The 24,213-nt window shown below is 41.8% G+C and overlaps 1 protein-coding gene across 1 annotated transcript in view; it reads left to right on the top strand.

Annotated features, from left to right (window-relative positions):
• Nucleotides 1–4,299: 4,299 nt before the first annotated feature.
• LOC308296106 (rapamycin-insensitive companion of mTOR-like) overlaps nucleotides 4,300–24,213 on the top strand; it is a gene marked incomplete at its 5' end in the record, with an annotated part of 73,561 nt that continues 53,647 nt past the window's right edge. Inside the window, 6 exons of the mRNA XM_080739233.1 lie at nucleotides 4,300–4,348; nucleotides 4,743–4,790; nucleotides 8,496–8,593; nucleotides 18,888–18,952; nucleotides 20,457–20,588; nucleotides 22,725–22,788. Of these exons, the coding sequence (XP_080595359.1) occupies nucleotides 4,300–4,348; nucleotides 4,743–4,790; nucleotides 8,496–8,593; nucleotides 18,888–18,952; nucleotides 20,457–20,588; nucleotides 22,725–22,788 (456 nt within the window). The remainder of the gene's footprint in view (nucleotides 4,349–4,742; nucleotides 4,791–8,495; nucleotides 8,594–18,887; nucleotides 18,953–20,456; nucleotides 20,589–22,724; nucleotides 22,789–24,213) is intronic.

Here is a 24,213-nt window from a genome sequence, read left to right on the forward strand (position 1 = left end):
AGCACTAAGAGTTGAGGCATTACATTTTGTACAGTATATCTCGGTTTTATTGTGAAAATAGCAGAACTACATGCTCACAACGCCTCATGAGCATGTAGATCAGCTATTTTCACAATTTCTGCCTCTAATATTTGACAATGTTTAATTTGTTATCTCAGAGGTATTAAAAAGTCCTTCAATTGTCACTTTGGAAATGTGCTATACACTTAAACTTTATGTTGGTTTGTTTACTGTTGAGTGAGAAAACAATGTTGCACACTAAGTTAATCATCTGGGGACCCTCCAAAATAATTTGGGGACCCCTCTGGGGGTCTCGACCGACCCACAGGTTGAGAACCACTGCTCTATAACAGGTTGGGTGCACATCTTAAAAAAACATACATATGCTCTTCTTTTTCAGTCGGTTATGTGGCGCAGGCGAACGTTGCACAGTGAGTTTATTTGTGTCACACACATAAACACAACCAGTTGAGAGAAAATATGCACATGATTATGCAAAATGTGGCCTAGTCTCTCTGTGTACATGTCAAAAGTTTTTTTTCTTCTTTTTTTTAAACAGGCCGGATGATGATGATATCTATGATGACATTGGAGAGGCCGAGGGTATGTATCAGCGTTTGAATTTGCTCATTTTAATTTGATCATACTCGTGCTTCAAAATTCAAATTATTCATTCAAAATGTCTCTTTTCCCCCAAAGACTGCATCTATGATAACTGATGTCCGAAACAACAAGAAGAGGTCATGTTTGTGATTATTGTTGTTGTTATTATATAATTTATTTAATTTAACGTCTCACTCCCAAATATTCATTTTTTGTACACTTTGTATGTAGTAATGTTTCGATATTTGTATTCTGCTCTGTATTGATGCAGTACGTGTGTGTGTGTGTGTGTGTGTGTGTGTGTGTGTGTGTGTGTGTGTGTGCGCGCGTGCTCATCTGCATGGATGTCAATAGGTTGTTGGTCCCGTTGTAGTCAGTACAGATGATACTGTAGGTTTACTCAGTTTTATGGTTGGATCTCTTTTAGATCAACGGGTAAATTAAACTGAACTGACTTGATACAAACGGAGCATGGCAAGAATCACTAGACAGAGTTAATACCATACCAGATATTTCTGCATATTAATGATGAATACATTTTGTTGTGCTTTAGTTTCCTGACTGATCTGCAAATGTAGCCAATAAAGATTTCACATCATTGATTGATTGTAGTGAAATTACTGCCTCTATGCCTGCCACTGAGTATATACAGCAGGGGTCTTCAACGTTTTCAGGCCAAGGACCCCTCGGTTGAGAGAGAGATGAAGCAGGGACCCCCACCCACAACCTGATAGTTTCATTGTTTGACGCACAATGACGTTACCGTCAAAAGTGTATTTTGGATTCTTGAACCGTCAACACTTAATAAACTTCACCTTCACTCTGTACTTAGTCTGCTCTTTTTCCCCTCTACACCAAACCTCTTTGCCAAAAATAGCCGCTGCGAGGCGTTGGGAGCTTGTAGATCTGCTATTCTTGGTCAAAGTTCTCGGTTAATATAAAAAAGGAGAAAAAAAGGTTTCCAACACACAAAGATTTGGAGGACCCCCTGTAGGAACTCTGAGGACCCCCTGTTGAAGACCCCTGATATACAGTATATACATATATAATGTATATCAATTTAGGGGTATTTGATATGAAAAAAGTGTGAGAACTATTAATTTAGAAGGCATTTTTGTGGAATCAACCTCAGGTCTTAAACTGGTTGATGTGGGGTCCGGTGATTCCCAGGGGTCCTTGTACAGTCTTGTGCAAAAGAATGTGAAAGAAGTAGTGTTTCTTTGTTAACTCTAGTAAAGGAATTCTGGACGAAACGATAAAAAATAAATCTTAAAATTGGGGTCCCAGTGGTAAAATAAATCTACAAATTAATTGTATCATAAACGGGTGTCCATCCATGGCCTTCCCCTGACCCTGATGCCTATCAAATTTGGATCCTTGAAATAAAAAATAAAAATAAAAAGTTGAGAATTCCCATTGAAATGCATTTGCAGAATCCGCCCTCATGAATAAAAGTGCGGTGTGACTGTGCCCTACCGAAGGTTTTCATATATACTGTATCTACCTGTTCGTAAAAAGTACAATATTTGTCTCTATAAGATGTAGTGGAGTAGAAGTATAGAACCTTGGAAATACTCCAATAAAGTAAAAGTACCTCAAAATTGGTAGTAAATTGAGTAAATGTACCTATTTACTTTACACACCACTGGTTTCTCAGGTCCCAAAAAAGAGAGATTAGATGTTTCCCTGGGCCCCAAACTATTATAGCAGATCTAAAATAGCAGATCTACAAGCTCCCAACGCGTCGCTTCGCACCGCGTTGTGAGCTTGTAGATCGGCTATTTTGGATGGAATTTCTTATTTGTTTATTTGTTTGTTTTAAAATGTATGCATTTTTTTAATAATAAAAATATATATCCACGAGTTTCCAACGCCCCATAGTGCATTGCGCAGACGTCTGTACCGAGCTTCCGGCGCCGATTTACAAGCTCACAACGGGTTGCATCTGTGACGCGACGTGAGCTTGTATGTCTGCTGTTAAACCCGGAAGTTTGGTCCCGATGGTCTCCAGTAAACTCCCGCGGAAACTTGTGGATACAAATATTTTGATATATATATTTTTTTAATATTGGAAAAGATAATGGGATTTTTACTCAAGTCGAGACCCATATAAAAATGGGTCCCGACCCAGTGTTTGGGAACGAGTGCTTTTGTTCTCAAAGGGGCCTTTTCATAGCCTGACTGCAAGCGCCAGACTCAATCACACACTTCGTTTTGGGATTACAGGGGGTGGTGATGTGCGGACTGAAGTATCAGGCTAGCCTTTTCCACCAGCAAAGAACCGGTTCTGGTTCTTTCTCTCGCCTACAGGATGAACTAGAGCTGTGCTTTTCTTGGTTCCAAACCGTAAAAGTTGGTTCCGAACGGGAACCACAAAATCCTTGGTTCCTCTGGTTCAATCATGGTTCAATCTGGTGGAAACGCAAGCCGGTTCGCAAGAACAAACCAAGGTTCCAAGAAAGTTGAACCGGCACTGGTTCTGGAAGGAACCAAGGTTCTTTTGGTGGAAAAGGCCCCAAAGTGGATTCCAGGGACTCTCTGTGGGTTCCTCTATGGGGGTTTACTCGAAATTGGCCCATACAAGTCAAGTCTCTGACTCTGACCTCTAAGTACCTTCCAGGGAGGGTGCTCATGTGCGTCTGGCTGTGACACCCTTTCTAGTTTATTTTCCTTTTGAGCTTTTTTTTTTTTTTTCGCACTGACGTTTTTTTGACACTGCACTATTAGGTTGTGTTTAGTCGTTTTGGGTATTTTTGCTGGTGTTTGACCTGACAGTGAGATACTTGTTGCACTAACTCTGCTATGGTCACTTTTGATTTGGACACTGTACTATTTTGATGGTTGTGCTTAAGGACACTTTATGTATATATATATATATATATATATATATATATATGTTTTGTTTTTCTTTTATCTTTTTCTTACTTCTCTGTAACTTTGTAAATAACCTTATACTGCTGTGCTGCCTCTGGGCAACTGATTTCCCCTCTTGGGATAATAAAGGTATCTATCCAAGTCTGTAACTCTGGCAGTATACAAATGGAACCCATTTGGTTCCATTTGTATACTGTCAGAGTTAAGGGGAAACCTTGAAAAATGTAAAGGTTTGAGAAACACTGCTTTACACTACAGCAGTGCTCCAACTCCTCCAAGCCAGCTAAGCTCCATCCTCCCATCACCATCATCATCATCATCATCACCACCCACCACCACCACCACCCAGGGGCGTCACAAGTGGGACTGAGTTACTAGGGCCCAAGGTGGAGGGGCCCTAGTAACTTTAGCTATTGAAAAATAGCACATATACAAGCTCTGCGAGCTTGTAGATCTGCTATTTTTGAAAAGTTGTGAAAATCTGTGAAAATCATTTGAGATCGGGGTCCGTGGCCAAATACATATCATCTTGGGGGTCCTTACCTTGACATAGGTTTCTTGCACACATTTTCACGATTTTTCAGAAATAGCAGATCTACAAGCTCGCAGCGCGGCACTCGGTGCCACGATGTGAGCTTGTATATCTGCTATTTTTCAATAGTTAACATTCATGGGGGGCCCACAGTGAATCCTTGTACCCAGGGCCCAGAATTTGGTGTGACGCCCCTGCCACCACCACCCCACCATCTCTCTCTCTCTCTCTCTCTCTCGCGAGAAGTCACGAAGTTTCCGGTGTTGTGTGTATAATGTTCCTGGACAAACATGGCGGCCAGCTTCCGCGGCCGTCCGATCCGAAGTCTGCGGATGCGAGGTATGAAAAAAAGAGAGAAAGAACAGAAAAGAAAAGAAAAAAGAGATGAGGCGAGAACGAAAGCAAGGAAAAAAGCCTTTTATTTACGCTGTCGCCCTGGCATTCTTGTTGGATATTGTGGGGAAATAACGATTTTTTTAAGGCTCGTCGTGCTGCTGTGCTTGCTGCTGCCCGAGAGGAGAGCGACGGCCTCCTCGGCCACCGGCGGCCGTTGCTTTTTTACTCTCTCTGTCTCTCTGTGTGTCTCTCTATCTCTATCTCAATAACCGTTGTCTGTCTGTCTGTCTCCCCCTTAACGTGTGTGTGCTTGCGTGCGTGTGTGTATATGTGTGTGTGCGTGGTGGTGCGTGCGTGCGTGTTCGTGTGTGTGTGTGTGTGTGTGTGTGTGTGACAGGTCGGAATGACAGCGGGGAAGAGAACGTACCGCTCGACCTGACCAGAGGTAAGCAAAGCACTGTTAATAACGTTACAATAAACGACAACAATTAACAAGCATCTATCATAAAGAAGACTTCCCCATGATGTATCTACACAAATTACCTTATTTTCAACTGAGTAAAACTGTTCTCGTTTGCTCCAAAAAAAAAAAAAAAAACACTTGTTTTATAGTAGGTAAAATAAATCAGCCCCTTCTTTGGTCTCATGCAGCAACAGCTAGTGAGACTATAGAGCGATTATTATTGCTCACAATGGATGAGTATCGTTTTCTGCAAAGCTGAGTGAATGATCGAGGCTCCCCTGGTAGTCCAGTGTGGTTTTCTCAGTCTCAACCTTTTTCACGTCAAGGTCCATTATTTATTCGGCATCTGATGATGGCTGAGCCACGGCCCACTAGTCTACGGTACGGACGGACCACCATTTGATGAGGAGGTTGTTTAGCCTCTCAGACCGGCCAAGACCTTTAGAATTGTGTTGTCGTCGGGCACGATTTTGTCCACAATTCCATGCTGTATGGATGTGGTTGATATTGGTACCACCAGGAGACTAGGAGGAGAGACATGCTAAATACGGGTCCATTTGGTTTCATTTTACGCTCTCCAGAGTTAACGATCTATTAGATAAGAAGATAAGGATCCATTTGGTCACCTCTCAATTTATCTGGGGACCACCTGGAAGTCTGGACCCCCCCCCCCCCTGTTGAGAACCACAGCCTAGTAGCCTATGTACTGTAGTCTGTCCTGTGTGTGTGTGTGTGTGTGTGTGAGACATACAGTACATGATGAAAAGCCCTTAATAGCCGCTAATACGTTAATCGTTGCTTAGTTAGTGTCTGAGGATGATTCTCCATTTGGCTGCTGCTGCTGCTGCTGGTGGTGGTGGTGTTGTTATTGTTGTTGTCCGCAGGTTATTACAACAATGTAACACACAGGCATTTAACAACAGCGAGGGCAAGCTAACTGGGCTAGCCAGCAGGTTAGCAAGCGTTAGCTGCCACAGAAGCTAACCCACCAGCCATGTTGTTTTGATTGGTGTTAATTGGGACAGATCACACATTCACAAGCCTGATAGTATTTTAGCTACAATCTGCCCTACGCTATACTGTGGTGGTGGTGGTGGTGGTGGTTGTTGTTGTTCGTTGTTGGCTGAACGAAAGGTTTTTGGAGGAGGTGAGCTGCTAGTGGCATGGACATAAACAACAACACAGTACCATCCCCATTCCCCAATTAATGATCCGTTTTATATTTCTGTCCGATTTTGGACTAAAGGTGTTACATTAACAAACTTGTTGTAGGTCCATTGTTTTTGCAGTCATATGCCATACATAATCATTGATTGATGATTGAATACTTTGTTAACAGTTTGCGAAATAGTACAGTGATACAAGCATGATTCACATTTCAGTAGGCTAGTTACACATCTTCAGCATAATCATATGTGATCTTTTCATCGGGGATGGATCATTGGTCGCAAGTTGCGGCATTGCTCAGGGGTAGAGAAACCGTTATTAGAGCACGAAGGGTTCTCGAAGGGTTCCCAGTTCGAATCCGGGCTCCCCCTGAGTTAATGTCGAAGGGTCCTTGAGCAAGACTCTGAACCCCTAATTGCTCCCAGTGAGCAGGTTGGTGCCTTGCATGGTTTCCTCCGCCACCGGTGTATGAATGTGTGTGTGAATGGGTGAATCTAATCTATGTAAAGCGCCTTGGATAAAAGCACTACATAAATGCTCCATTTACTATGAAAACCTCCACCGGCTGGCTGTCAGTCATTCCGTCAGTCAGTCCCTCCGTCTGTCCGTCACGTCACATCACATCACATCACATCACATCACGTCACACTTTTGGCCCTACTCTTATCTCCGGGCACCGTTGCCCCTATCCATGCCAAACTTTGCACACACACTCCTTGGCTGGCAAACCTCCGCCCCTGATTTCTCACATGCCCCTCTTCTAGCGCCACCATGAGGTTGCTAAGGCCATTTGTGCATTATCTCCCGATTAGGGAGTCTTACTGCCACTGGAAGGTATTTGTCTATTGCTGAGACGTCAGGATGTGTGAGCAAACTTGTATGACATGTTGTCAGCTTCATTGTTCAAGTGATCACACACATGGCAGGCAGCTATGCCTGAATGATGTACAGATGATTTGACTGTGTTTTATTTACACAAGCCTGGATTTAACTCTTCAGTCCTGCCTTTGCATGAGAAAGGTCCACTTAAAACATGAAGCAAATCCCCACCCTCCAGCCAGCTATGTGTTCCCTTTAAATTGGATATAGTGTGTTTGATTTGAGGCTTGCCAAGTTTCCTTTCTAAATGCATGTAGGAAAAGTCTTAAACTGAGTCCATGCATGTTCTTGGCTGCAAATTGCTAGATAAAAAAAAAAAAAAAAGAATATGATGAATCTAGGGTTGCAATACCTCCCATTGGAATTCAATGCATCAAAACAGCTTGACTTATCCTCTTTCTATCTGCAAAGTGTTCGTTTCATAAGAATCCATCGTTGACATGTTATGAGTTACTTTCGGTCAAGAAATCCGAGCAGACATGTTTTTTTTTTCTTCTAAGTATTGAACTTTGGAAGCGCTCGTCTCTATAACGCAACGTCCCGCTGCCTCCTGCATTATGTGCAAATTAGAACCAGATGGTACACAGGAGCGTTGAGTGATTTCCCACGAGCGCTTCCAAACTCCAACACACACACAGAAAAATTATCACTTGAACGGAATTTCTTAACAGAAAGTAGCTCATAACATGTCTACAGTGGATCTTTGTGAAACAAACACTTTGCAGATAGAAATAGGTCAAGCTTTCCGTACAGCCGCAATATTGGTGAGTTTGACGATGTTTAATTCAATCAGATAGCAACAAAAACTGTTTTGATGCATTGAATCCCAATGGGAGGTATTGCAACCCTAGATTCAACATATCAATAAAAATCGAGTGTTGCAGCTGGCATGTTCTGTCATTCCCAAGTGCAGGGTTTCTCAAATTCACAACAACGCTTGACACCATTTCTCGACTCAAAGCACTTGTTTTTGATCAATATTGATGCCTTTTAAGTCAACAACCAAGCAAATAACTAGCACATTAATGATTACACATTTCAGTATGCCAAGGTGTCTTTATATGCAATATGTGTTAAATTGATTGATTCATTTGTAAATAGTGTATGAATTAATTTTCACATAGTATTTACCGGTACATAAACATAGTTGCACTCTTAAGCTCTGTATTCACATTGTGAGCTATCAGGTAAAATATACCAGCTAATCATCTTCTCACTATTTAAGGAACTAATTCTTAAAAGGAAATATTTGAGGTATAAAATCCACCTCTCCCTTCATTCAAACAACTTGTAACATTATGGGAATCACATATTCCCTTGTTCAATGTGTCGGTTGGAGCTTGTCTACACTATACACAATCAGTCTGTACGGCAAAAGCATCTTATGCCTGATTTATCCGTGGCACGCTGGTGTGGTGCGTGGAAATAGCAGATCCACAAGCGCACAACATGTAGCAGTGTGACACGCCGTGAGCTTGTAGATTGGCTATTTCCAGTTTGCGACACCCGTGCAAAAACTAAGTAACTCAGGCTTTACTTCCTGCAACATATCAATTACGGTTCAGTGGATGACTCATATTATGGAAATACTACCTAAAATCCTTGTCTTGGTTACAATGTCTTTTTTCTCTCCTTCTGCAGAACCTTCTGACAACTTCCGCGAAATACTTCAAAATGTGGCCAAGCCTCATGGAGTCAGTAACATGCGAAAACTGGGCCACCTGAACAACTTCATAAAGGTAGCGCTGTCAAATTACATCACTGTGTTTCTGCATTTTATGTTTTCTTTTTTTTTCTTTTGGTACCTTTTTCTGTGGATCACTGCAGAAGAGGAGGGGGAGAAGTTCGCTATAAAGCTGTGGTTGCAGCGGCTCAGCTCACTGCGTAGGGAGAGTGACTCGCTGTCAGGGTTGTTAGGGTTACTTTTAAAAAGGAATCCCCTACAGTTACAAGTTACTTGCAAAGAAAATGTAGTCAGTAACGTAATCTGATTATCACAATGTAAAAAGTAACTACTTGTTACTTTCAGTTACTTTTGGATTACTGTTTAGCAAAACTCTCTAATAAAATAAAAAAAACATGTTTTTTCCATTGATAACTAGACAAGAATATTGAGCCAATGAAATTAGGAAAAGGACAACAGAATTTTACTTAAGCGAAGTGGCAGCACTTTACGCTGATTCGACTTGATTATTTTATTGTTTGGCGTTATAACTTATTTGTAAAATTGATGAGGGCAAGGGGAGAATGTAATCCAACATGTAACCCCCATCATTCAGATCCGTTACTGTAATCCAGATTACACATTTTAAAATGTAACCTGAGACTTTACAAGTTACCGGTTTTTTGTAATCTGATTACGTAATCCCGTTACATGTAATCCGTTACTTAACAACCCTGCTCGCTGTTAAGTGATCGGCAGAGATTGAGTCGCTGTCGCCGCGTGTTCCTTTTCCTCCTCTCTGTACGAGCATAGCCACTGAGTGACCTCTCCTTGGTCCTCTCCTCCTGGGTGTGTGTAACTGTGCCTGTCATTGTGATGCTGACGGGGAGTGTAACAGGAGCTCTACGGGATGGGGAAAGCAACCATGACCTAATGGTGCGTCAACACCAGCACTCTTGACTTTGAAACCCGAGATTTCAAAATGTATATATGGTTATATATCTGGTTAGTTAGTGTCGCTGTCGGGTGGAAGAAACCTATGTCAAAAATCATTACTTTTCAGGGAATGAGGGAAAAAAAAGAAAGGAATCTGTGTTCCAATTAGGGGGGGGCGATATGGTGACAATTATCGTTTAGACGATACAATGTCTCCACGATACAATGTCTCCACGATATGCCTTTTCAGATATATCGTATATATCGTGATACAATTGAGGGAGCCTTGTAAAAAATCCTGTTCAATCGTTAATACAGAGATTCATTGCAGAATTCAATTTAAACCTGCATTTTGGTCTAAATCAGTAGTTGTCAAACTTTAAAATCTCAAGGTCTCCACTTAACGAAACCACAAAACCAATGAAACCAATGAAACCAAATGGACCCTTATGGGTCCATTTGGTTTCATTTGTATACTGTCAGAGTTACATACTTGTAAAGCTCAATTCAGACCTCCCAAAAGGAACCCAGAGTCTTTTTTTTGTCAAGTAACTTGAAAATTAACCATAAAAACCAACGTGAAAAAGAATTGTGATAAAATCGTGTATCGTGATACAGCTTGGGAAAATATTGTGATATTGTATTTTTCCATATCGCCCACCCCTAGTTCCAATGGAGTTATTTAGTCACAAGCCCTTGTTATTAGGGATGGGACGATAAGCGATATTATCGTTTATCGTGATAAAAAACACTCACGATAATCGTATCGTGGAGATTTAATTTAACGTGAAATCGTCCTCCGTCATGCACTGGGATCAATTCACCTTTTATTTTCCAAGCTGCATATCCGGTACCATTTAAACCCTCTATTGGTAAAACATACTTGTAATATACGTACTTGATAGTCTTTTTTTTGATAGCCTTGATAGCCGCAGTGGCTCTGGAGCAGGGGTGAGATGCCATGGGCTCGCGTGGGCTCGGCGAGCCCACACTTATTTTACTGCACACACGCGCGCCTCATGCACACACTAATTAACAATAAAAACAGCGTGCGCGCATGACGTCATGAATTTAGAGGACCCACACACTTCTAAAATCCATATCACACCACTGCTCTGGAGGTAGAGCGGCAGTTCGATCCCAGGCTCCCCCTAGAATTAATGTCGAAGTGTCCTTGAGCAAGACGCTGAAACCCCTAATTGCTTCATATGAGCAGGTTGGTGCCTTGCATGGTTTCCTCCGCCATCGGTGTATGAATGTGTGTGAACGGGTGAATGTAATGCACGATCATTGTAAACCGCCTTCGATGAAGGTGCTATATACATGCACCATTTACCATTTATTCTCAAAATTCTTCACTCATTGTTGTGTGATTGTAGATCAGCTATTTTTTCCACTTTTGCATGACACTCGTGTATGACGAAGTAGGGCACCGGGCATACAGTAGTACAGTAGTAGTGTCTACTAATAAATTAACAGAATTCTGTCGGTATATCCCATTTCCTCCTCAGTTGGTTTAAAAATCGACCTGAATTTGCACAAGGGCATTCGGGATCTGTAGTCACGGTCCCTGCAGGCTATGGGATTTGGTTGTCATGGCTGCAGTCCTATTGCCCGGATGGACGCCAACACCAAATATTATTGCCTGTTGTTGGATGGTTGTGAGGATTACATCCTGACAGTCCAGACCTGGCATCTCTGGCATATGTTGTGCAGCCCGTCCTACCTTTACATGGAGTCTCACTCACAGAAACGACTGATTGAACTGCTTAAGGGCTGTTTATAGTTACGTACGTTTGATTTTGTGTACGTTTGGGGGTGAGAAAGAATGTGTGGGAATTACGTCGATATGCATAGTTCCGTACAGTCTCTGTGTTACATGTTCAATAAAGCCTATGTACATACTGTACATAGGCGGCGTGCTATTGCTAGGTATAAGCGACCGCCTAGAGCGCAATCTAAAGGGGGGCGCCACCGACAGTTAATGAGCCACCCAAACCGACCCAAAACCCGCAAAAATCGCGGCTAGCACAAAATAGGCTGGCAACGGGTCTGCGTCCTGGCCTGTTCACTGTTCAGCATGTTGGTTACTTACTTTGTGATTATTATTATATATTTTTTTAATGCCCACGGCAATGCATGACGTCACTTCCACCTACGAAAAGGAGACCAGAAAAAGACAAAAACATTTCAAGATGAAACATTTCTCCCTCACTACTGCCCCCATGATTGACAAAAGTTCGCCACGGGCAGTTCATGCGTACGTACGTTTTTATCGGTTTTAATCCGTCGGGTTGAGGGTTATCCGTAAGGGTACGGAGAGAGAGAAAGACGGAGAGACCAACGGACAAAACAGATTAAATCTCTCTCCCCCTCCGTTTGTAGTGTAGACTTGCAGTCCTTATGTATTACTATGCATGGTACTTTAGGGGTGCAACAGTTACATAAATGGTGAAGGGATTTTCTTTGGTTAGAAATAGTTGTATATTATTGTGATAGTACTCATTGCTATAGACTATAGAGCATTTGTTCAGTAAATATTCAGGTCGGGATCCCAATTGTATCCAACTAGAGGGTCGCGGCCCTTCGGGCCGCTCACATCTAGTTAAAAAACAAAAAACAAAAAAAAAACAAAAAAAAAAAACGTAAAAAAAAACAAACGTTAAAAAAAAAGAAAAACGTTAAAAAAAAGAAAAAAATTGGGGGGGAACTATTGTAGCGGAACTATTGTGCCGCAGCGCACGTTTCCGGTCGGACATATTTGACCGGCGGACTATTTTATACAGAGGCAAAATATGAGGGTAATAACGAATACAACTGTATACAGAGGTTTGGAAACGACATCTTGCAAAGGTGACATGGGTGTTTGAATTTTTAAGCTATATTTAGTACATATGTAGTACATCTTGGCCAAGTGGTTTGGTATTTAAGTTAGCGATACATGACCCGGAAGTAGATCACTTACTCTTTTGTAATATAAAGATCAGGATAGAAAACTCAAGTCAGGACTCAGGATACTGTAGATCAAACAAGTGAAAATGGAAGTAATGACACAAAGAAATGAGAGGACAAATTGGAACTGAAACAAATTAAGCTGATAAATGGGTACTCGCTCTTGATTGTTTTAAATTTTGTCGCCTACCTGAAAATAATGTTTTGTTTATTAACCTGTTAACAATCCTGTATAATTTGCACACAAAAAAACGCCTATACACAAAATACCCCAAGTAAACTGATAGTTTTTTTTTTAACCATTTGGCGTATTGGGCATGGTCTCATTTTAGAAGTTTTTCCCCAGAAAAGATGATCACTCTGTGTGCAACTGACATTTAGTAATGCAAGTATGTTTCTATAAATAGATGCCTGCATAACACTGACACTGTTATTATCATATTGGAGCTGGAAAACACAATTTGGCCAAAGTTTGAAGCCTTACCTTCAGCCCAATTTAAAAGGACATAATAAAACTACAGAATAGGAATAACTTACACATGTTTTGCTAAGTGTATGTCTAGGCGTTTTCATTTGGATATATTTACATATATCATATAAAAAGGGCTAGCCTAATAGACTGGATTTTGTATTTTTTTCTTTTCTTTTTTTTTCTTTTTTAACTGCTAACACTCCAGTGTTGATTTCGTCGACTAAAACTATGACGAAAAATGTTTGTCGACTGTGTTTTTTTCACTGACGAAAACTAAATAAAAACTAAGCTGTGGTGACTTAAACTAAGATTAAATATATTGACAATTTCGTCAACAAAATAAAAACTAGACTAAAACGTTAGGGAGGGACTAGTGGAGAAGAGAGTAATTTTATGTTTGGTTGCTCTCAGGTGTTGCGTGCTGAAAATAGCCGATCTACAAGCTACAAGCTTGTAGATCTGCTATTTTCAGCACACAAACAAGGCCTGCCAAAATATATTTTAGTTGACTAAATCAACTATAGATTTAGTCGTCCTAAAATCTTATGATTTAAAATTTACAAAAATTAGACTAAAACTAATACTTTTCAGGTGACTAAATTATGACTAAAACTAAATGACATTGTATTCAAAAGACTATGACTAAAACTAAATCAAAATTTGCTGTCAAAAACAACACTGTAACACTCTCAGTCTGACGTTCAGCGAGCGGCTTCGCACTCTGCTGCGTAAAGTTGCGTTTACGCTCGCCCATAAAGTTAGTGTTGCGCAGGGACTTTTGGGTATTGTAGTTGAATTCTCCCAAAACTAATTATATTGGCTGTAAGATGTGCCAGTCATCAGAACAACCTGCTGCCATTGGCTGAATCTATGGCAACAGGAAACCGGGGCAAGCACCTCCTCTGACCACATACCATTGGTTGCTATTGGGGGAGTGGGACAGGAGGACTAGAAGCTCCAATTGGGTGAAATGAAGTGTCAATCATCGTTGTCATCACTCGGTGACCATTTTGATGCTAGCCAATTGTAATACTGAAAATGTGAATTGGATTTAGAGGGCGTTCTCCCATAAGCGAGTATTCTGGCTCCTATTATCGATAATTGGGGTTACGTACGTAACCTATAGTTTCTTAATGGAAAATGTGGTTTGGACTTTATACAATCAATGGATTGGATCATGTTTACCCTTCCCCTAAATAAGAACATAATTGTTGTTGCCTGATTCCAGCCCATAGACCCCGCCCACTCTCAGAGTGGACTGTTTCTCTGGTCTGGAGCTGAGTACATGAATCGGCAGTTTAGCAATCCAAAAACGGCGGCTGCTCCAATGAACGTGGAGGGTGCGGGTGGGTTTAACGAATAACCAATCCGCGCAGAAGTTGAAATGATTCAAACGAAGTTCACACACACCAGGCAGGCTGAGGCAGACACACGCACACGCGTGGATTTCACCAAGCTGTTTGATTACATGTTTCTGGTCGCAGTTCTGTGTGGAAGCAGTCACTGGCACAGACAGAGACACACACACAAACACACACACGCCGCGACCGTGCGTCGCGTTCACCGTGCATCGCGATCACCATGCGTCGTGATCACGCTCGCAAAAAAGTCCCTCCCCCGTAAAACGCTCAGAATAGGGCACAGTTTCAGACTAAAGCGTGAGCTGAGTCTGAAATCAGACTATCATTGTTGTGGAAATAGATGATGTTGGTGGAGTATAATCCAATTTTGGACGTGAGTCAGTAGGCACAGCTTTATGAATATTTGTTTGTTTGTGTATGTCGGACTTGCATGTTGATTGTAGCGTGAGTTTCGATGCTACAATCGAATGGTCGAATGTGTCATTGCGATCACGAGAATCATAGCTTTAGAATGGTGTATAGCTTGCCAATGTAAGTGACACACAGGCGTTTGTGTACATGTGATTGTTTGTCAAAATACGGCCCGTGGGTCCGCCGGCGGGCCCGTGCCTGTTAACAGGTTAAAGATTTGGGTAGACCCCCGTGACTTAACAAACACTATAGCAATGATTACCATCACAATATAGAGCTTTAACCTTTTAACAAAAAACGTTGTTTTAACGAAAACACATCACTTAGCCTACCTTTAAAAGACCTAATTTATTTAATTGATTATTTTAAGAAGTTGATAATCACAAATGCTCGATGCCTACAAGCTGTACCTCGTTGTAAAGGGGACTAATGATTAATGAACGATAACAATTATATCAAACACAATACCATTTGGTATTATTAAAGGGGAGATATAATGGAACGAATGTCGGCAAACCTTTGGGGGGCGCTACCCACACGTTTAGCTTTGCTGCTCATTCAACAAATGCCCGATGAATACAAGCTGTACCTCGTTTTAAAGGTGAAAAAACGATTAAAATGATATAGCACACTATAGAGGGTATGCACGTCCACTGGGACCCGCCCAACTGATCTAGACTGAGTGGCAAAACATTGAGCAGCATGGAGCATTGGAGTTTGGAAGTGCTCGTTGCAAATCACTCAACGGTCCTGCATACCACCTGTTTCTACATGTCACATAATGCACATAATGCAGGAGGCAGCAGGATGTTGCGTTATTGAAAACGAGCGCTTCCAAACTCTGACACTTGGAAAAATAATCCCCCTGCACAGAATGTCTTGACAGAAAGTAGCTCATAACATGCCTACGGTGGATTTTTATGAAACAAAAACTTTGCAGATAGAAAGAGGATCATTCAAGCTTTCAGTACAGCCGCAATGTAGTGGGAGAAATATGTGAAAAAGGTGTTCACTTCCGGCAGAAAGCGTGAAAATTTGCACCTAGGGGTATTTTTGTGCGCTGAATTCAAAAATTGACGGTCCCAAGCACTTTTCTCAAATTCACTTTTCTCTCATTCACTTACCATAGGGTTAGGGTTAGGAAAAAAAGACCCCCCAAAAATCTTCTTTAAGTAGCATGTGAGGGGTCTATCTAGGGGGTTTTCATGATTCTGAACCCATTCCAAGCATTTGTTTTGCACAAAAAACATTCCTTGGGCAAGAAATGGACCCCACAAACTATGGTTTAGTGATGAGTCATCACTTTTCAAAGTTTTGTTGTGTCCATTTCTCGGAAAGGAATGTTTTTTGTGCAAAACAAATGCTTGCAATGGATTCAGAATCCCGAAAAACACCTAGTTTGACCCCTCACATGCTACTTGAAGAAGATTTTTTGGGGGGTCTTTTTTCCCTAGTATGGTAAGTGAATGAGAGCCACCAGATCCCATGGGAAAAGTGCTTGGGACCGTCAATTTTTGAATTCAGCGCACAAAAATACCCCTAGGTGCAAATTTTCACGCTTTCTGCCGGAAGTGAACACATTTGCCTCTTTTTGTTACATATTTCTCCCACTAATGTTGGTGAGTTAACTTTGTTTAATGCAATCAGAAAGGCCTTTCTGTTTGGATGTATGGGCTGTCAATGGCAGAAATGTGTTTTTTGCCACTCAGTAGGCGTTCCCACATAACTTCTAGCAACAGTGATGTTAGGGGGTATACCAACTGGTATACCCTCTATACCAGTTGGTTTTTATTAAAAGGGAGATATAATTGACCGAAGTTAAGTTACCCAAACTTTTGCGCGTAGTTTAACCTGCTTCTTGATTATTCAATGAATCAGAAAAGTAATCGATATAATAATCGCTGAAGAGGTCATCAATAATTGCAGCCCTAATTTACAGAAACATCGTCTCTTTCTGTCAAGTGTTTTCTCTGTCTTTTGGGAGCCATTGGAAGATTGTACTATTATTGTTTTTGTGGCGAGCTGGAGGCACATCCTACCAGTCTGGTCAAGACAGAACAAGACAGGAAGTCTGTCCAAATCTCTGCTAGCCAGCTGTGGTTTTTATGGGGCATACTAAGCTTGATTCATACTATGTTTGATGGTGTCGCACGCTGAAAATATCTGATCCACAAGCTCGCAACGCTCCCGATGTGACACCTTTTGAGCTTGTAGATCAGCTATTTTCGGAGTGCCACACTTCCAGTTGACGGTGCATAAATTAAGCATTAGCCCTTATAGATATACCACGTACAAGACTTGCCCTAAGCCTGGGAGATTGATTTTGGCAACAGCAACACTAATAACTAGCTAGCGTGTTGTTTTTCTTGAAACAATCAAGGGAATCTCATTAAATTCAACATGTCAGACATGTGCACATCTGGCCCTCGCTGATTCAACATAAATTTCAGGGGAGATGGTGAAAACGTCATAAAGGTGAGCATGAGAGGAATGCTCAGCGAGCTCTTCCGATTTGAAATGTAACAAAAATAGAGATGATCGGCTGGCTAGTTGTCTTCTTGAGTTCACCCGCTGCTTCCGCCACCGATGTTGTGATGCAGACCCCGAGCACGGGACTGACACTGACTGACTGAGGTTTGACCGCCTCGAACTGCTTCGGACTGCTGTAATGGGGGCACGGTGGCGCAGTGGTTAGCGCTGTTTCCTCACAGCTAGAAGGTCCTGGGTTCGATTCCCGCTGTGGGCGCTGTGAGGGCGTGTTCCCTCCTCCGTGTCATCAGCGCCCACACCCTAGGTGGGGTTGGCGATAGGGCCTTTCTGTGTGGGGTTTGCATGTTCTCCCCGTGTCTCCTAGGGTAGATACCCTCACAAAACATGCACTCTAAAATGCCTTCCCCTGGCCAGCCGGGGCACCTGATGGAGGGGAAAGGAACTGGTTGGAATAACGTGTTCCTTCCACGCGCTACGTCCAAACCCGGGGAAATCCCAGCGGTCAGGTGAAAAGAAGCAACTTGGACTCCTCATGCGTAGAAGGAAGCATGAGATCAGTCAGTTGTCTCCACAGGCACGGCAGAGGGAGAGCAGAGCCCAGGATTATGTAGGCAATTGCACAGGGTGAAAATGGGTTACAAAATCATGGAATAACATTTAAAAAAGAAAGGAAAAAAAAAGTATGCGCTGTACAGTAGCAGGCTGAGGTCTGAGCCTGGGTAACTGCGTCTGTCATTCGTAACACCTGATTCTCTTGTTTACAGCTGAGCAGAGGGTAATACCATCGACAGTTGTGTGTGTGTGTGTGTTAAAGAGAACACCGGGCCAGTGTCTCCTTATAAGGGTTCCAGGACAGAGAGGGTGACCTAATACCCCTGGAGAGTGTCACATACCCCTCAACACCCCCCCACCACCCCCTTCTTGCCTGCCTGGGCCCTGACATCACTGCCCCCCCCCCCCCCCCCCCCATCCTATGTCCACCCATCGCAGCGTCCCTCCCTCTCCCCTCTGCCATTTACCGTAGAGGACACTCTAAGATTTAATTTCAGCCCCAGTAGAGCTAACTGTTGAAGTGCACCATGTTTTATGTTGTAAGGAGGAGTATGGATGGGACGATAAGCCATATTATCGTTTATCGTGATAAGAAATCACTCGCGATAACCGTATGGTGGAGATCTAGTTTATCGTGATATCGTCCTCCGTCATGCACTGGGTACCAATTCACCTTTTATTTGCCAAGCTGCATATCATCCGGTACCACTTAAACCCTCTATAATTGGTAAAAGGTACTTATAATATACCTACTTGATACAGTCTTTTTTTCACTCTCTATCAAATGTCTTTGCCAAAAAAATAGCCGATCTACAAGCTTGTAGATCTGCAATTTTTTGGCGAATGTTCGGCCCCAGGATAATGGATTTTGATTATCCCGATAATATCGTAAATCGTGATTTATTTTGTCACAATAATCGTGATATGAAATGTTCACATCGTCCCATCCCATTAGTAAGGAGCAATAACAGCCCATTTGAGAATGTAACATTTTGCTAAGGGAGAGTCTTTCTTTCCTAACGTTTCACATGACCAAACTTGCCGTGAACGCTGAACACCAAGCCTCGTCGTCAGTCACCATAATGACTTGAAAGAAAATAATCCTCCCAGTTGTTTGAGCTGGGATTTATGTTGTATTAAAGCTATGTTTCTGCATTGCTGAAATGTGTGTGTTGTTTTTTTATATTGATTCACAGCTGCTATGCAGTGTGGGCCACCATGAGGAGAAGTTTGGCTTTACATACGAAGAAATCATAATTTGGTAAGGAAGGCACAGAGACGATCATATGTTATACAGGGTTCCCACGGTCATGAAATTCCTGGAAATATTTTGAAATTAGAAAAATATCAAGGGTCCTGGAAGGTCCTGGAAATAAAATAGCTATGCATTGTCTTTAGTTATTGATTTTGTTAATACCTCTGAAATGACAAATTAAACGTGGGCCAAATTGTCAAATATTAGAGGCAGAAATTGTGAAAATAGACGATCTACATGCTCACAACGCCTCGCAACGCGAGGCGTTGTGAGCATGTAGATCTGCTATTTTCACAATAGAACCGTGTTATACAAAATTCCTCAACTCTTAAAGTGCTCATCAGGATGGGGGGGTCCCCAGTTAAAACATGATTATTTCGGGGGTCACGGCCTGAAAAGGTTGAGAACCACTGGCATACACTACCTGTCTTTGGGCATTGCGCATAGGAGTAAGCGACCTGTTATTGAGCTGAATTATTGTTATATAGTCCTGGAAATTGGGTTAAATATTCTGGAAAAGTTTTGGAAATTAATTGGTAAAAATGTGTGGGTACGCTGTTATATGCATGCAATAACTTTGCATAGTCTTTCATTTCCATATGGCTGTGCCTGTCAGTTTTATTGTCCAGCAAAGTCTTCCAGTTTTAAGCTAGAATCTAACTCTCTTCAGCCTGACTTACTGTATACTTAGTTTTGTCGTGAAGCATTGTGACTTTGTAGATCTACTGTTTTTTTGTTGTTGTTGCGCAACACCTGCTCGCAGCTAAGTAAAAATCAACCCTCAGCCTGTGGATGTTTAATATTTTAAGACATTGATCCTATGATTAACTTCTAAGATGTGTGAACTTAACCCATTTAGGCCTAGAATTATTGAATGCCTTAACCAGTGAAAAATAGCAGATATACAAGCTCACAGCGCGGCACCGAGTGCCGCGCTGCGAGCTTGTAGATCTGCTATTTTTTTTTAATCGTGAAAATTAGAATTTTGACCCGATTCTATAAGTGTCTTTTGAATCCTTCTAAGGTTTTTTGAAAAACCTATGTTTCTATGTCAGCAATCTGGCCAGCCATCGTCAAAGAAAAGGTCCCTTTCACTTAAATGGAGCTCAGTTAGTCTGATCTTGAGACACTACTATGTCAGTGGTTCTCAAACCTTTTCATTTGAAGGACCCCCAAAATGATATGTATTTTGGCCACGGACCCGAATCTCAAAATATCTAGTTCCAGGGACCACCCAGAAGCAACATTTTTGTTACAAACGTTCGCTTTGAAAATACATATATTCAAAGATTTGCACACGTTTTCTTTTTCAAAAAATAGCAGATCTACAAGCACAAGCTTGCATATCTGCTATTTTTCAATAGTTAAAGCAGTCAATAATTCTAGGCCTAAATGGGTTAATATTTTAACTTTAAGACATTGATATCATATGATTAACTTCTAAGATGTGTGAACTCAAGTAAAGGTCAAACTGTAAGCGCTCATCAGACTGTGTGATGTGTGTTCCTAGCCTGCGGCTGGCTCTCCTGAATGAGGCGAAGGAGGTACGCGCTGCGGGCCTGCGGGCGCTGCGCTACATCATCAGAGACACCTGCGTGCTGCAGAAGGTCCTCAGACTACGGGTGGACTACTTGATCGCCAGGTGAGCGGCCATACTGTATGCTCTGACCACACCCAGGGCTGTCACCATTACCCCCCGGCTCCACCGGGCGCGTCGAGCGTCGCATCAACGTCAACGCTGGGAACGCTCCCGTTTTAATCAATGAAGGGTGCTTTTGGTGGAGCCCTAGCCTTACAACATTTAAGTTGACCGTTAATAGGGTATATGCATATACGCCATTTTGTTCTACTTCCGGGTGTCTTTCGACTTCCTTCACAGGTGTTTCTGATGATACTAATAAAGCTCTGTTCCGTTCTGGTCAAACAGAGTCAGGGTGCTGATATTGTGTATGTTGGCTCACTGGAAACACTCTGTTACACCAGTGGGTCTCAAAGTGTCCTTGAGTGGGTTCCAAATGTCCCCATACAGGTGTGTAACTCTGAGAGTGTGCAAATGGACCTGCAAGGGTCCATATGCTTCCATTTGTTGATTCCATTTGTACAGAGTTTATGGCGGTCCTTGAAATTAAAGAACCACTGTACAATAAATCAAACGGAGCCTTAATTAGTATCATCAGTAACACCTGTGAAGGAAGTCGAAAGACACCCAGAAGTAGAACAAAATGGCGTATATGCATATACCCCATTGTCATACAAATAGTTGCGTTTTTAAATAAAGATGACCTTTCTGTTTGGCTTTTAGGCTTTGAAGTTGCACAGGTGCAGATATGATAAATAACCTGAATATACTAAAATATGTTTTATTCAACTGCCAGATTTAAAACATCTTCTGTAGTTGCCCTTGCCAGTGTTTTCACGTGCCTTTGAGAAATCATAGAATATTATTCGCTGTGACGATCCGCCCACGGGTGGTCTCAAAGGATGCTCTGACATCACACTCTGGCTTCACTGTGATGTCACACTAACAGAATCCCTTTTATGCCCATATATGGAGTTCCCTGATCTCATCAATATTAATAATGCCCTGTTAGAGAGATCCCTGTGATGCCAGGGGAACAAATCCCTTTTATGCCCATATATGGAGATATGGAGATCCCTGTGATGTCAGGGGAACAAATCCCTTTAAGGACGAGGTCGCTTGACGCTCTGAGGCGTCTTAATAGTTATTATGTGTAAGGATGTGGAGAGAAACACATGAAATGCTGTGTTATTTGGTGAGGATTAGGCTGACCTAGGATCAGATTACTGCTGTCAGTGCTGTGCAAATTAAGGTGGAAAAGGTCGAGCTGCGCTTGGTGCAACGCAGCAAGTTAACGGGTCCTTTGGGATTCGGATCCATTTTTTACCCATAAAAAGGTCTAGTCAGTACAGCTCCACCTGGCTACACGTGGTAAGACACGGGTAGCGGTGTATACTGACAGGATTAGTAGTTACTCAGCCGGTCAGGGCGTACAGCACCAGTAAGTTGGTAAGTATTGTCTTATCTAGGGCTGGTTTAAAATGTCAAATGCTCACAAAATAGTAAATATATTTTTGCAGGGGGTTGACAGCAATAAGGCTTTTTTCGGGAATCAAACAGCGACACAAACGGGGCATTTGGAACACACCCTTACCCTTTGGCCCAGGTAACCCATCAATCAGCTATTTTGTGCCAAGCGCACTTGAAATTATACTATTCAAAGCCTGCAAACTAGAATGCATCTGCTTCTGCCCTGACTCTGTTAAAACCCATTTAGGCCTAACCTATAGAATAGGGCTAAATCAGAAATTAGCCTACAAAACAAATATTTTGCTACATACTGTACATGTACTGTAAGCCCCTCCCAAACAGCAAAATGTGTTCCCGGCCTGAATGGGTTAACAGCCGTGTAACGAGAATCTATCACTATAATTAACGAATCGAGGTGAGCTGTCGCCAACCGAAGGTTATTCTTTTCATTTTGACTGACCAGCGCAATTGTTTGCTGCCATTCACTGTCAATGAGATCAAAGCAGCTGTTTGTAGGATAGATTGGCGAGATGAAGCGCGATGTAAGAGAAGTGCACTCCGTTGCAGTGAAAAAGGTTTCGAATGGATTCAAACCTCACTGTGTTTATACTTTCTATACCACTGTCATGAAGTGCCACTGTCATATTGCTGTCATTTATATAATATATAATAATAAAACGACTAGTGAATGTAATAGTTGTTACTGATTGCTGTCTTTGTGTTATTCAGGTGCATTGACATCCAACAGAGCAATGAGGGAGAGAGGACCCAGGCTCTGAGACTGGTCCGAAAGGTACGTTGAATAATAAGTAAGATGGAATAGTAAGATTGGGTGGAATGTCTTGAGACAGTTTGTGTGGTTGAAACCATGCAGTGCATTTAACGTAGTCTTAGGCCATGGCTACACGGAGCTGGATTTTTCATATATCCCGGTTTTTCAGATATCCACATAGAAAAATATCTAGGTCCACACGACAAAGATATCTAGGTCTAACAAGCACACAATACAGTAAAGTCTTCAGAAATATCCGGGTTCCCTGTCTACACGGATCCAGTGAATCGGATATTTTTCAATCTCTCCACTTATTTATCCGGTTTAAAAAATATCCAGCTTCGCGGTCAAAATATCCAGCTTCATGTGGCTGCAAGCCCCAACAGCACAAAAAAATGCTTCAGAAATATCCAGCTCCGTGTAGCCATGGCCTTAGAGACCAGAGAAGACGCTCAGGCTCCATAATCAGCATTGTGCAGCATGCTTTTCACTCTTCAGTACTAGAGTCTTTTACATCAAATCCGTTTTTTTCCATCAACGTGGCACTGCAAGTGTAAAGCACAGAGATAGATGGCTTATCGACTGCCTTGTAAAGAACACCAGTCGATCAGCCCAATTAATCACAGGTGTTTCATTGCTGCACCGAAGTGCTCAACTTGCAGCTAGCAACAAGCCGCACCCCACACTGCACCCCACACTGCACCCCACACTGCACCCCACACTGCCCCACTGCTGCAGTCATATAACATGCTGTCTTTCTTTCTCCACTCAAAGCTCTCGACACCACTCTCTCGGCACATTTCCAGAAGATTTTTATGTCCATTGAACTCCTCGTTCATCTCGCCCATATTTTTCACCACAGTTAAAGGGATATTCCACTTTCAACAGGGAGCAGTGGTAGGGCCTCTCTCCACATACACACCCATTGTAACTTCAAACTCCATTTTAACCATGATAAATTCATTAAAAACACCCATTATTTTTTTCTGGAGACTCATTTTACCGTCCTAATACGTGAGCAGGCCGTGTTTTTTCGATAACTTTTTTCATTTATTTTTAATAATTATTTGGAAAAATGAAAAAAATGAAATACAAAAAAATTTCATTTATTTTTAATAATTATTTGGAAAAATGAAAAAAAATGAAATACAAAAAAATAATTATTAAAAATAAATGAAGAATGTTATCGAAAAAACACGGCCTGCCTGAAAATAATGTGTGTTTTTAATGAATCTATCATGGTTAAAATTAAGTTTGAAGTTACAATGGGTGTGTGTGGGGAGAGGCCCTGGTAACATTTACATCAAATATCTAAATATTCAATCAAGCTAATTAAAAACTGTTCAGGGTGTTCATAAAAGCCTGATTAGATGATAAAATTACCAAAAGTTTTTTTGAAAGTGAAATACCCCTTTAACTCGACACTTCTATTTTCTCAATATTAAG

Source organism: Nannobrachium achirus, assembly GCF_963921795.1.
Source record: "Nannobrachium achirus genome assembly, chromosome: 12".
NCBI lineage: Eukaryota > Metazoa > Chordata > Actinopteri > Myctophiformes > Myctophidae > Nannobrachium > Nannobrachium achirus.